Here is a 14746-nt window from a genome sequence, read left to right on the forward strand (position 1 = left end):
TGGGTTGGTCTGGGTTGAATACCCGCGGATAAGGTATATATTGTCAGCCCTATGTATTACTGAAATTAACAGTGTTATAATCATGTGACACATGAAAAATTAGCGACCTTAAGAATTGTAAAGGAGAGTAACTCTTTTGTTTTAAATAATCAAGATGCTCAAGAACAAGATTAATAAAGAAGTACAATCTGTTATGTTAGTTAGCTTTAAGTAATCTTTAGCCTCTTTATTAGTTTCGGGTAAGATTGTTGAGGTAGAGGAAGTGTATATAAGGCATTAGCCAAGTATTACTCAATATGATTTTTCTAATAGCAATTCAGTTTTTATTTTTCTGCAAAATACTCATCACTTCTATTTTTCTGCTGCATAATTCTCTTCTTTAGTGTAGTTGCTGGTGTTCTAAGTCATTGCTGTCATTATCCTTTCAAACATGACATCACATCAGTTAGAAGAAAAGGTACTTATTTGTTTTGGTGGGAAACAAAAATAGTTAATATCAAGGTTGCGAGAACCAGACCGGTCATCGAACCGGTCAAGTGACTGATTTAATGGTTCAACCGTGGTTGAACCGTGGTTGAACCGATTTAATTAAATATAGAGCGAAATTATAAAAAATTGAATACATAATTTTAAAAAGTTAAATTCAATAATTTTAAACTAATAAGATTCAAAATTTAACAATTTCACAAAATGAACAATACATAATTTATCATTAAAAGGCCATAAACAACTTCAAATGACAATATTCAAAACGCACATAAATGACAAATGACAAAGTAACAAACACAATGTTTTGCAACCAAAAGAAACAATGTTCAACAAACAATACTTCAACTAAACAAAGACACTACTCATCAGAAGTCATAATCATCATTAAGTGTTCCGATGTCTCCATCATAAACAGGTAAGCAAAGCCAGCATCTTCAGAAATATCACCAAAAGAAGTATTTGAGGATTCAATTACAACATCAGACATATCCACTTCAACTTTCATATCTCCACCATCTAATAAAATAGAAAGAAAACTCAATAAGAAATCAATGTTAATGACATGTATCTTTATGGAAGGAAACAAAGTTTGCTATGTCACTCACCATTAGGATACGAAGGCATAGCATTATCAGTGTATATTAAACTTTCAATACCTTCAACATCTCCATTAGTAAATTCAGGATCATCCTCATCTGCCATTACCCAAAAATCTACTGTGTCAATGCTTTGAATGTCAATTGGGTCATAATTCCTCTTCTTTCGATGCAACCTAGATTGAAGGCGTAGGTTATAGGTGACATAAACAATGTCACTTAACCTTTGATGCTCTAATCAGTTCCTCCTCTTTGAATGGATTTGTTCAAAAAGGCTCCAGTTCCTCTCACATCCAGATGAAGAAGAGGTTTGATGAAGAAGATGAACTGCCATTTTTTGCAAATTAGGAGCACTCCCACCATGTAGCCTCCACCATTCACCTATATAGATATAAAAATCAAATACTTTTTAATGTTTACCAATTATCACCCAACATAATAAACTTTGAAACTAAACTGAACTTGGATATGAAATAAGTCAAATAACTTACCAGGTTCGAGTCTTGATGCCGCTCTCTTAGCACCTTCCCTCCCAAAACTTTCTTTACAATCTCGATATAGCTGTATCTCTTGCATTGCAGCAACTGAGTCATCACAAAGTGTTTCAACATCAAGCAAATCAAGTAAAGATCTCAAAACATTTGCCTTCTCAACAAAACCCTCACTGTAGAAAATGCCCGGATTTAAAAAGTACGCTGCCGCATGGAGATCACGCTTCAAATGCTTATCCCACCTCATTTTCAAGATATTCGTGTATGGCGTATAAGCAGCTTTCCGATTTCTGAACATGGTCTTGATAGCCTTTTTTGCTATTTGCATGCCTTCATACACGATTCCCAAAGAGGGTTTTTCATCAGCATCAACAAGCCTCAACAACTTAATAAGAGAACCAACAATTTTCACAGTGGTAAGACAGTCTTGCCAAAACTTACTGTCCAAGACAATTGAGCTAACCATCTTTCCATTAGCACTTTTGGATAACTTATGAGAAGTAAAATATTGGTCTACCATCAATGTCTGCAAATCTACCTTGTGATCATATATACTTTTCAAAGTAATGAAAACAGTGGCAAAACGTGTGACTCCTGGTCGAACAATTTCTGTACAACTTTTTCTTTTTCTAAGCCAAGACAATAAGATCATATGATTGTAGACAAACACAGTCACTTTTGAAGCACGGGAAGCAAGGTCAGATATATGAGGAATACTTGCAATATCTTTCAATATAAGATTGATACAATGGGCAGCACAGGGAGACCAAAATATATTTGGGTATTTTTCATGAATAAGTTTTCCAGCAGATACATAATTAGCAGCATTATCAGTGACCACATGCACAATGTTACTAGGCCCAACCCACTCAATAACATCAGCAAACAAATTAAACAATGCATTGGCAGTTTTTATCACATCAGAAGCATCAACAGTCTTAACAAACGACATACCAGCAGGACAATAAACTAGAAAGTTAATTAAAGTTCATTGCCTTTGATCAGTCCACCCATCTGCCATCAGTGTACAACCCGTGCTTTTCCATGAGCTCCTATACTTTTCAACCAGCAACTAACACTCTCTCTTAAGATCAGCCAGCAAATGAACTCTCATTTCATCATATGAAGGTCCCTTAAAACCAGATCCAATTGCAGCAACACCATCCAATGCAGGTTGAAAGTAAGGTGATTGAATTGCATTGAAACTTGAAAGGAATACGTGCATCAACAATCCATTTGGCAAGTCCCAACTTAGCCTTGTGCACAATTTCTTTGCTAGCCAAAACACTTCTCAAAGTTGGTTGAGATCCTGGAGTAGTTCTTTCTTTAAAGTAACTTCCAATTTGTGTAGCTACTACAGCTCTTCTCTTTCCTTTGTCTCCCGTTGTTGTAGGAACAACAGCTTGTATAGGGTTAGGCGATTCAGCCTCTTGTGCATGTGCTTCCCCACCATAAGCCTCCTCCTCAAATTTTCTTTTCTCCATCTTATTTTTCTTGTTTTCCATCAGAATCCTTTTGAATTGAAGTTCAACTTCTTCAGTTACTTTGCTACATACTTTGATTTGTCCAGGAATTTTTGCAAGATGATATTTCATCCTATATATCCCCCTCCATTATAAGTGTTCAAACAAAAAATACACGTATATTGTGCCTTATTATTTTTATCATATTTCACAGTGAAATATTCCCAAGCCGGGTTAGATTTTCCTCGAGAGGAAGCTGTCTGAGATTCTTGTCCAGCATTATGTTGTTGTTGTTGATCATTTTGTGACTGTTCCATCTAAATTCAGAATGCCAGCAATCCAGAATCCAGAAATATATCAATTCATAGTTCATAGTTCATACAATTTATAATTTTATATGCATTCAATAGAGCAGAATCGCAAAATAAAAAAAATAAACAGAGCAGACTTGACAAGATTAAAAAAAATAAAAATTGAAGAACAGAGCAGAACATATTTTTCAATTTCAACATGCATCAATTTTATTCCCAAATCCAACATACAAGTATACAACAAATTCATGTGGAATAAACAGAGCAGACTTGACAAGATTAAAAAAAATAAAAATTGAAGAACAGAGCAGAACATAATTTTCAATTTCAACATGCATCAATTTTATTCCCAAATCCAACATACAAGTATACAACAAATTCATGTGGAATAAATAGAGCAGACTTGACAAGATTAAAAGAAAATAAAAATTGAAGAACAGAGCAGAACATAATTTTCAATTTCAACATGCATCAATTTTATTCCCAAATCCAACATACAAGTATACAACAAATTCATGTGGAATAAACAGAGCAGACTTGACAAGATTTAAAAAAATAAAAATTGAAGAACAGACCAGAACATAATTTTCAATTTCAACATGCATCAATTTTATTCCCAAATCCAACATACAAGTATACAACAAATTCATTCCACATTTGATTAATCATATAAAAAAATAGAAGAACAGAAGCCAGAAAAAAATTGAAACAGTATACATACACTGAACAGATACCAGAAACCCAGATCTTACCTCAAGAGAAGAACGAAGAAAAGCCAGAAAACAACACAGCACGAACAGAAGCCACAAACCCAGAAACCAAGAAGCCAGAAACGGAGAAACCCAGAAACCCAGAAGCCAAAAACGGAGAAACCCAGAAGCCAGAAATAGAGAAACCCAGAAACCCAGGTGCGCGACGGTGCGCGAGCGTTGGCAACGGTGCGCGAACGTCGGCGACGGTGCGCGAACGTGGCCGAACGTCGGGTGTTCTTCACGGCGCCCTAAGATCCGTTGTATGCAGAAGCTGCTTCAATTTCGGAGAGTGGAGAATAGATTGGGAGTGGAGCTGATGGTTGGGAGTGGCAATGGAGGTTTCTTCACTCTTCAGTCTTCAGCAATGTTCTTCGAATGTTTTGGAGAATAGGGTTTAGGAATTTTGCCTTTGGATTTTCAATTTTTGGGAGTGGCAGCCTGCAAGTTACGCGTTATTCATCTTTTTTTTTTTTTTTTTTTTTTTACAAATGACGTCGTTTTACTAGCAGAAGGAAAAACCGGGACCTATAAAAACTGGGCCGGTTCACCCGGTTCACTGGTTAACCACCAATTTGACCGGTTTTTTTACCGATTTTTTGCAGGACGGTTTTAGAGGTGGACCGGACCGGTTAAAAAACTGGTTTCCGGTTAACTGGGTTGAACCGGCCGGGCCGGTCCGGTTTTCAGAACATTGGTTAATATAGGATAAGAAATGTGAATATATAGACATAAATCACTTGATCCTTTGCATATATGTTTTGTTTTATGATCAATTCGATGACCAAATTCACTTTTTTTATTCATATCATACCCTTTTTCATCAATCTAGAATATAGTTTACATAATACCATACTTTTTGAATTATTTGGACAACAGTACTATTTTAAATTATATATATTCATACTCCTAAAAGTAATAATAAGGTCCTCTTTAATTTGTTTGAATAAGATCCCATGTTACGTCTTTGGTGTCTGCCTGTCTGGGAATTTTACTTTTTATTTTTATAGTAATTTCATCCGTAACTTTATTAAAGCGGTTGTTCCTCTTCCACAAAATGAATTGAGTAACAAAACATATATATAAAACATCAAGCGATTTTTTTTAATTAAAATTGAACGTAATATCTTTAATTAGATTATATTCTTTATACATTTTTTACTGAATTATTAATATAGTTTTTGTATTTATTGTGTTTTATATCACTACAAGAAACATCGTTAAAATCGACGGCTTAGCCGTCGATAATATTAAATTTCGACGGCAAAATGAACGGCGGAGGTGGTCGCTATAAAGCTTGTTTGTTTTTAAAAATTCTAATAAAATCGACGGCTTGCCTAGCCGTCGATAATAATTTAATAAAATCGACGGCTTTACTGTCTATAATATGAGTTTGAGAATTTTACATTCTTACTAAAATCGACAACGTTGCCGTCGATATTATTATATAAAATCGACGCCTTTTTTGTCGATATTTGATTCAATAATCGACAATGTTCTCGTTTATAATATGCTTACTAAAATCGACATCACCGTCGATTTTTAATCCAGTAAAATCGACACAGTTGCCGTCGATTTTATTATTTAGATACCGACAAATTCTTTGTCTATATTTAGTTTTTCTTGTCTATTTTAAAATTAAAAAGCGACAACCATTCCGTCGATTTTAATAGATATGTTTTAATTATTTTAATTGACACTGAACTCTTCGAAGTCCTTTTTTTATATGAGAGTGCCTCCATCTTAATTCAAGAAAATATGCAAAGCATATTTTAGTATTGCAATGCAATCAAACAAGATTTTTCATTTGTCAAATATAACATTCAACAATGCAGGAGTGGGACATTCAACAATTAACTAGGCCTTATCTCATTCGGTAAGACTGAAAACTTCTACACAAGTCAAATAATGCAATTGAGAAAGATTAAAAATTAAACTATCAATTAAACAATTGATCTGATAGCACTCCTCCTCCTTTTTTACATTGATCATGTCAAGGAAAAATGCATAATGCACAGGCATTGCAAAACAACAAGACAATGGTGTAATATTAAATTTAGTCATTACAACAGGCTATAGCAAAATTTGAACATTAAATTTTTTACACATCATATCATTACAAGCTTCATATTTTAAGACTTCTGTATCTCTTTTGGTGCAGCACAAAGCATATAAAAGTAATGATAGTTTCTCTCAGGATCAGAAACCTGACAGACACGAGACCGTTTCAGCAAATAAGTTCTAATAGCAGCTCCTGAAATTCTCCCTTTTTGATCAAACTGAATCTCCACAAACTTACCAAAACAACTGAAATTATGTATAATACAACAAACTTTAAATCAATCCAATTAAGACTAGAAAATACAAGATACAAGTTTTTTTTAATACCTTGAATTATTGTTCCTAACAGTCTTGGCGTTGCCAAATGCTTCTAAAACAGGACTTGAGCAAGCTTGATTTGCTACTTGTTTAAAATTGCTGTCTTCATTGTTGATTTTTATCTGTTTATTTTTTGCATATGAAACCTATTTATGGTTATGTTAATACTTAATAGTTCTTGAATGTTAGATGGAATTGATTAAATGTTTACTGCAAATCTGCAATTCATGATCACCATAAAGTAATTAATTAGATGGAGTTTATTTTTTGGCATTATCTTGTTTGTGTCTTAGATTCTGATTGTTGATTGATTTTTTCATTTTTGGCAAGTTGTTTCTTGAAAGAAACAATAAACATGTAGTAACAGACATGCAACATACTTAGGAATTAAAGTAGAACGAAATAATTGGTCAGGTTTGAATAATATTATTTAATTATTAGTTAGTCATTTTCATTTCCAATCAAATTTCCTCAAGTTTTGATTCATTATATATATATATATATTCAAAATAACAACAATCTCTAGTGATATTAGTCATTGTTTCACCTGATTAATTTATGCTGTATTATTAATTTATTTTTCATTGATCACATTTCTCTATGCTTTATTAAAATTGTTTCTTGAATTGCAATAATGGCTAGGTGAGTTATAGATGGTTCACAATATATAGAGACTTTTTTTAAGATATGATAAAGCTTTAATTTGCTCATTTTATAGAACATTGAATTTATGCCAAAGGCATGATCCAAAATCGTAAATTACCATCGTTTGGCTCCAAGGCCAATGCCTTCTTAAAGCTTTCAACGGCAGCATCAATGTCATGGAGTGCCATGTATGCCTGATAAGTCAGAACTCGGAAGCAACATAGCAATAGGAGAAGAAAGTGAGAAACATTAATTACCAGTAACAAGAAGACTGACATATTCAAGGGAAAGAAAAGCTCCTAAATTGTGACAAATGGGATACCAACCTGATCTTGGCAGAACAAAGCTTTGGCATTATTCTCTCCATCACGCACTGCAAATTCGGTATCCAACAATGCTCCTTTGAGATCGCCTAATTTCAATTTACAAGCCTAAAGAATGGCATACGATAGACAATTAGTAAAACAGGAACAGTTCATATAGCAAACTAGCAACAGAACTCAACAAAGAATATATCCACATCATCCAAATTGCAATAAAGTAAATTCAAACTCACAGAGCTGTTTGTAAAAATCTGAGACTTCGTCTTTCTCAAACCTGAACTTTTCTCTGCAAAGGAGGTGAAATGCAATTACAATTTAATCTCTCTGCCGAAATAAATAGTAGACAGGCCAACTTGCCTTCATCAATCCCCTCTTTTTTTTCCAATAAATAAAAGCTTGGATTCGGATTCGGAAACATAAATCTAATAACAAGTAACATAAATCTAATACCGTGAACATCAGGGTTAACATTGAGCTGGTGAACTTGCTTAATCAAATTCGAAAACTTGTTCAGGAAGGTCAATGTCGAAGGACTTAATCCCTAATTCAGCACATGTCTTTCTCTTCATTCCCACATAACTCTGGGAGTCCTTCCTGTTCCTTACTATCACCACCGCCAGCCTCAGAACCTGCAACAACACCATCACATTACATTATTTTAATTCCCAATTTTGAGTAGGTTAGATTGGGATTGGGATCGGAATTGAGTACCTTGCCGACTTTTGAGAGAGAGAGCACACTTCCTCCGCGATCTCAGATATGATAGTTTGCGGCACCGCCTTGCCGTCGATTACAGAGTGACAGCGGCACAAATGTGACGGAGCGACGACGGCAAGGGAGCAGCAGAACGACGACGGCGCGGAGGTAGTGGAGCCACGACGGCGCAGTGGCAGCGGAGAGGGAAGATTGGTGAAATGGTGGCGGTGAAACGGAGAAGGCCCAATTTGGGGTTAGTTAATTATTTCAGGTAAAATGTAAGCAGGAAATTGAGTGAAACGAGAGGCGCGGAAAATTTTTTGTTTATGAAAGTTCGACTGTGACTTCGTCGATTTTAATTAAAAGAAAAATCAACAACGTAGTCGTCTATTCATCTATTTTATTTAATAAATAGATATCTTTTGTTTAGTTTCGAAAAAAATATCTCGATCGTTTAAAATTATCGACGACAAAAGCTGTCTATATTATAATTATTAAAATAGATGACTAGTGTGTCGATTTTAAAGAAAAAATGAGGGCTTTTTTGTTGATAAAAATCGACGGTAATTTCGCCGATTTTAATTTAAAAAAAAATCAACAACATAGCCGTCTATTTTATTTAATAAATCTATACCCTTCATTTAATTTCAAAAAGAGATCTCGATCGTTTACAATTATTGACGACAAAAGCCGTCTATATTATAATTATTAAAATAGACGACCTATGTGTCGATTTTAAAGAAAAAATGAAACGAGCACAACACACGGGAAGTATGGGGTGTAATTTTTTGTTGATAAAAATCGACAATAATGTCGTCGATTTTAATTAAAATAAAAATCAACAACATAGCCGTCTATTTTATTTAATAAATCTATACCCTTCATTCAATTTTAAAAAGAGATCTCGATCGTTTAAAATTATCGACGACAAAGCTTTCTATATTATTAATTATTAAAATAGACGGCCTGTCTGTCAATTTTAAAGAAAAAAAATTTTCAGCCCGCCACTCCGTCTACAATGTAACGATAAGAGGAAGTTTGAAAAGTTATCAAAATAATAGACAACGCGGTTATCGATTTTAATATTTTATTTCTAATTATTTCTTTTTCATTTTATCGACGGTTTTGTTGTCGAAAAAAATCGACGACATTTTGACCGTCGATTTTTTGCGTCGATAATTACGGTGTTCTTTGTAGTGTGTATATATATATATTCTCAGTTTTAACATTTTAATTTAATAAATTATATTTTATTGTCTCTTGTTCTCACGACAAAAGCATAAGAGTGTGTCCGAACTGTATCTTTAAATTAAATAATCTTTTCTTAATCCTTTTCCTTCTTTTCAGGGGAAAAAGGGCCTAAAAGTACATAGGTCATGTAGAAATAAATAAATTTGCCAAAAGTCCCAACATTCCATTCTTGATTATCAAGAAATTAGTAAACACAGAATATGTTATACTTGATTCACATTATTTAATCAAAAACATATCTTATTAATGATTAAGATACTACTATTAGTCCATGGCCTTCTCTTATAAATGCACGTTCTAATCCGTAATAATCACCATACTAATTCTGTGATTTACCACCAATTAACAGAGAAATGATGAAATTCATCTTTGAAAAATTATTCATTTTTTAAATTAATTTCTGAAATATTTTTTTTAATTAAATTTGTTCAAGATTTTAAATTAGTTACATTAGTCTTTCCGTCGTTTTCATTACTAATTGCATCAAAATTTACTAATGTGACATATTAAGTAACAACACACTAATTACAGCACGTATTTGACAGTTTTAATTAGCTGTTAATATAATAAATTTATATAATTAAATTAAATTAATACCAAATTAAAGAGGACTTTGAAGTATTAAAATTCTTCAATTTAAGATTAATTTGTTGAGTTTGAAAACTTTAAATTGATGTGATGATCAAATATTATTAAAAATATTATTTACAAAATTATTGATTTAATTTTTGGTTATTATTAACTTAATTACCAATTGGTTGTTTAACAAATTTGTTGAAGTGTGCAGATTTTGTTATTGGGCAAAAAGAAAATTAAGCCCAATATGATGACAAGGGTCAGCCTTTGCAACAATAAAGTCAAACAAAGTGGCTGTGAATTATTTTGATGCTAAGCTAATACTCATTGGGTCAGAGAAATAATGAGAAGCCCAAAACAATTTTTTTTTATCCAACAAAAGGGTTGGTTCGAAATTAAAAGAAAAGAGAAAGGAAATGGTGCATGCTTCCCACGGTTACCTACTCCAGTTTGGAATGGAATTCAAATTTCGGTCACTTCACTAACAGGGAAGAAGCTTGAAGATGCAAGCTATCAGAGGTAGAAGTAGAGAAACTATGAAGAAGCAAGCGGCCAAGGTGATTATGGCTCTTGCAAAAAGAAGATCCAAGGTATGGTGTGGCTGAGATCTTTACCACTAAAGGTAAGATGTGGTGAGAAAGCCTCAAGATCTCCATACCTAGAAATAGTAGCAATCCATTTCGGTCAGAGAAGAAGATCCCTGTGGTATGGCTCGTTTCTACTTTTTGTTCATCCATCACAGAAGGTAGCTACTGTAGCTACGTGGAGGAGGAAGCAGAAGTGGAGCAGAAGGAGCTGTCAAGGATCAAGTGTTCATCAAGGGTCAGAAATCCTTCTTGGTGACCAAGTCAAAATGGAAGGCTCAGATTGATGAAGTTTGAAAAAAAGGGATGAGAGAGAGGTAATTGCATGTTGGTTTTTGCTTTCGGTTCCCTCTTTCTTCTCTCTGTCCGAACTGATTTTGGTGTTGAAGAAGAATAAGTTGGCTCGGTTGGACAGGGTTTCAACCTTGGAGGCTTCCCCTTCTATAATAAGGGTGAACAGCCAAGGCTTAAGACAATGAGAGTAAGCACAGAGTTCTCATAGCTACCTAAGCTAACAGAAGTTCTTCTCCTTCAATGTGTTTTATTTTGTATTTTCTTTAGTTTTGCCTGTCTGAGTCTCAGGGTGAAAAAGGTAAATAGTGTGAGGTTTGTAAGAAAAAGGTAGTGAGTGGAGAAAGACAGAGTGTACAAAATTAAAGAAAAAGCCATAGGTGTCTTAGAGGTCCTTTGTACATCTATGTGTTGTGTATCATGATTCTGTGGGAATCCCCTTACAAGTTGGGTTAGCACTTAGCAGTTGAAAGCTTGGTAGGTGACCAAGTCAAGTTCAGGGTTGAGGATAGATTCTGGACTTATTTCGGATATGAAGGGTAGTTCCTAGAGAAGAATTGGAATCTGTAATATGTTTGATTATAGTGAAATTCCATCATTGTTGTGATGGAGACTGGATGTAGGCTGCATTGCACTTAGCAGCTGAACCAGGATACTTCTTGGTGTGATTCTCTCTCTCTTCTACTCCATTTCTGATTCTGTTGCGTAGGAGACAAAATTGAAAAATATCTCCTGACTGGGTACGAGACAAAAAAAATGTCTCGTGTCTGGTTATGAGACAAAACGCAGAAAAATCTCCTGAAGATAATTTGAAAGGCAGCAAGTATTACTTAGCAAAAAGGGGCTAAGATTCAACCCCCCATTCTCTTAGCCACTGATTACCATCAATTGGTATCAAAGCTTGGTCTCAAAGGGATCAAGCTTTTCAGCTTGGAGAAAAGATCCTGATGGCAGAAAATAGTGGCTCAAACATGGTGGCCTACACTCTGACAGAAGAGCAGTCAAGCAACAGACCTCTATTCTTTAATGGAAAGAACTACACTTATTGGAAGGAAAGAATGAAGATTTTTGTCCAATCAGTAGATTACAGACTCTGAAAAATAATTCTAGAAGGTCCTCAATTTTCAACCACTAAAGGAGCTGATGGTGTGGTCTCTCTTAAGGGTGAAGCCAGCTGGACTGAAGAAGACAGAAAAAAGGTGGAGCTCAACGCCAAAGCTATCAACTTGCTCAACTGTGCGATCAGCTTCGAGGAATACCGATAAGTATCAAGATGCACAACAGCAAAGGAAATCTGGGACAAACTACAAATCAATCATAAAGGCACAACCCTAGTAAAGAAGACCAGAATAGACATGCTGAATAGAGAATACGAAATGTTCTCAATGAAGGAAGGAGAATTGATAGATGAACTGTTCAAAAGGTTCAACATCATCATCAATGGCTTGGATGCTTTCGGGATCACATATCCTGAATCTGTGCTTGTGAGGAGAATTTTGAGAAGTCTCACAAAAGAGTGAGAAACTAAGGCAATAGTAATTTCTGAGAGTAGTGGCCTTGATTCTATGACTTATGATGATTTGAGAGGAAATTTACTTGCTTTTGAAAACACATATTTGAAAAAAGATTCAAAAAGAAAAGGAATAGCCATCAAATCTGTTACTAACCCTCTGGATGATGAATCCAGTGATAACTCATCTGAAAATAATTTTGTTTTGTTTGCTAAGAAATTCAGGAAAATGGTGAAGCTAAAGGAGAAAAATAGAAGAAGCAGCTCAAGGAAGAAGGATCTCAGCAAAGTGATCTGCTACAACTGCAAAGAGGCTGGACACTTCAAATCTGATTGCCCAAAACTAAAGAAGGAGGAGAAGCCGAAAAGGGGAAAGAAGAAGGGACTTATGGCTTCTTGGGAAGACTTGGAAAATGACTCTGAGGAAGATGAAGAATCAGAAACCAAGTCTCAAACCTGCCTCATGGCTGATCACGTAGAGCAAGTAGTTTTTCATAACCCTGACACTAAAGATTTTCATCTCATGATTGACCATCTTTCTGAAAAAATCAAATGCTTCCTAAATGAAAACCAAGATCTTGAGTCTCAAATTGCTATTTTGAAAGCTGAAAATAGTTTTCTCAAGGATAAATTAAGGGAGGCTGAAACTGTTGTTGAACTTGTTGAAGAAAACAAGCAGTTAAAAGCTCAACTTAAAAGATGTGAATACCATCATTCTGTGACTGCAAATCTGAATTATTTTGAAGAAAATGAGTGGCTGCATAAAGAGATTAAAAGGCTTAAGGAAGACTTAGCCAACTTTGCACAAAGTTCAGAAAATTTAAATCAACTCTTGACTAGTCCAAAACCTCTTTATGATAAAGCTGGGTTGGGTTTTCATAAAGCTACAAAATCTGTTGAAAAACCTTATTTTGCAAACATAGCGTCAAATGATGTAAGGTTTCAAAACCCAACAAGCTTTGTAAAAACAACAACTCATAGATTTTGCAGATTTTGCAATCGGAATGGTCATTTTTCTATTCAATGTTTCGTTAGTGAAAGAATGATTGGAAATAAAATTTGTAAAATTGTTTGTGATTACAATGGATTGGGACAAAGAAGATGGTTTGACGTCAAAGGATCCAAAAAGATTTGAATACCTAAGGTCACTTGAGCTTATTTTGTAGGTTTGCCTAGCATCCAAGCGAAAGGATAATATGTGGTATATGGACAATGGATGCTCTAGACATATGACCGGAAAGGCAACCTTCTTCATTAAGCTTGATGAATATGATGGAGGATTTGTCACTTTCGGTGATAATGAAAAAGGAAAAATGGTGGCCATGGGAAAAGTTGGTAAAAGTTTCTCTTCTTTCATAAATGATGTTCTACTTGTTGATGGTTTAAAACACAATTTACTAAGCATTAGCCAATTATGTGATCTTGGTTATGAAGTTATTTTTAGAAAATTGGATTTCTTAGTTATTTGTGAAAAATCTGGTGAAATATTATTTGAAGCCAAAAGATGTAATAATGTGTATGGATTGACTCTTGAGGATTTAAAAGATCAAAAAGTGACTTGCTTTACATCACTTGAATCTGAAAAATGGCTTTGGCATAAGAAATTGGGTCATACAAGCATGTACCAAATTTCTAAGCTTGTTAAGAAAAACTTAGTGAGAGGAATTCCAAACATTAAATTTGATAAGGATATTACTTGTGATGCTTGTCAATTAGGCAAACAAGTAAAATCCTCTTTTAAACCAAAAGATGGAATTTCTACCAAGAGGCCATTGGAAATGTTGCATATTGATCTTTTTGGTCCAACTAGAACTCAAAGTTTAGCAGGTAAATATTATAGTTTGGTGGTGGTGGATGACTACTCTAGATTTAGTTGGGTACTCTTCCTAGCTTATAAGAATGATGCTTTCCATACTTTTTCCACTCTTTGCAAAAGGATTCAAAATTAAAAGGATTTGAAAATAGCCCATTTGAGAAGTGATCACGAAAAAGAATTTGAAAATCATTATTTTGAAAAATTCTGTGATGATTTTGGTATTGCACATAATTTTTCTTGTCCTAGAACTCCTCAACAAAATGGGGTAGTTGAAAGAAGGAATAGAAGCCTTCAAAAAATGACTAGGGCAATGCTTTGTGAAAATAATGTACCAAAATTTTTGTGGGCCGAAGCAGTAAATACAGCTTGTTATATTTTGAATAGGACTATCATTCGAAAAGGATTAAAGAAAACTCCTTATGAGTTATGGAAAGGAACCCCACCAAATCTTAAGTATTTCCACATTTTTGGATGCAAATATTTTATATTTAACAATAAAGAAAATCTTGAAAAATTTGATCCAAAATCCTATGAAGGAATGTTTGTTGGATACTCCACCACTAGCAAAGCATATAG

At 34.3% G+C, this 14746-nt stretch overlaps 1 protein-coding gene and 1 pseudogene across 1 annotated transcript; both read right to left on the reverse strand.

The window, feature by feature from the left end:
- Nucleotides 1-847: 847 nt before the first annotated feature.
- LOC148550442 (uncharacterized) lies at nucleotides 848-3060 on the reverse strand (annotated as a pseudogene).
- Nucleotides 3061-6157: 3097 nt separating this feature from the next.
- LOC107608177 (myosin-16-like) lies at nucleotides 6158-7766 on the reverse strand. Its single transcript, XM_088494630.1, has 4 exons — nucleotides 7680-7766; nucleotides 7242-7554; nucleotides 6488-6624; nucleotides 6158-6406 (listed from the first exon to the last, which is right to left on the reverse strand). Exons 2-4 carry the CDS (start codon nucleotides 7299-7301, stop codon nucleotides 6232-6234), a joined length of 372 nt encoding a protein of 123 aa, XP_088350756.1. The 5' UTR covers nucleotides 7302-7554; nucleotides 7680-7766; the 3' UTR covers nucleotides 6158-6231.
- Nucleotides 7767-14746: the final 6980 nt, after the last annotated feature.

The sequence above is a fragment of the Arachis ipaensis genome, chromosome B7 (genome assembly GCF_059453495.1).
Source record: "Arachis ipaensis isolate K30076 ecotype BB chromosome B7, ASM5945349v1, whole genome shotgun sequence".
In the NCBI taxonomy this organism is placed as follows: Eukaryota; Viridiplantae; Streptophyta; class Magnoliopsida; order Fabales; family Fabaceae; genus Arachis; species Arachis ipaensis.

Excerpts from the sequence above, each read along its gene's own strand:
- LOC107608177 (XM_088494630.1), bottom strand. The coding sequence starts at position 7,301 with ATGACATTGATGCTGCCGTTGAAAGCTTTAAGAAGGCATTGGCCTTGG. Across the intron at positions 6,625-7,241 it reads GGCCTTGGAGCCAAACGATG|GTTTCATATGCAAAAAATAA; the intron begins GTAATTTACGAT and ends AACCATAAATAG. Across the intron at positions 6,407-6,487 it reads GTTAGGAACAATAATTCAAG|TTGTTTTGGTAAGTTTGTGG; the intron begins GTATTAAAAAAA and ends ACATAATTTCAG.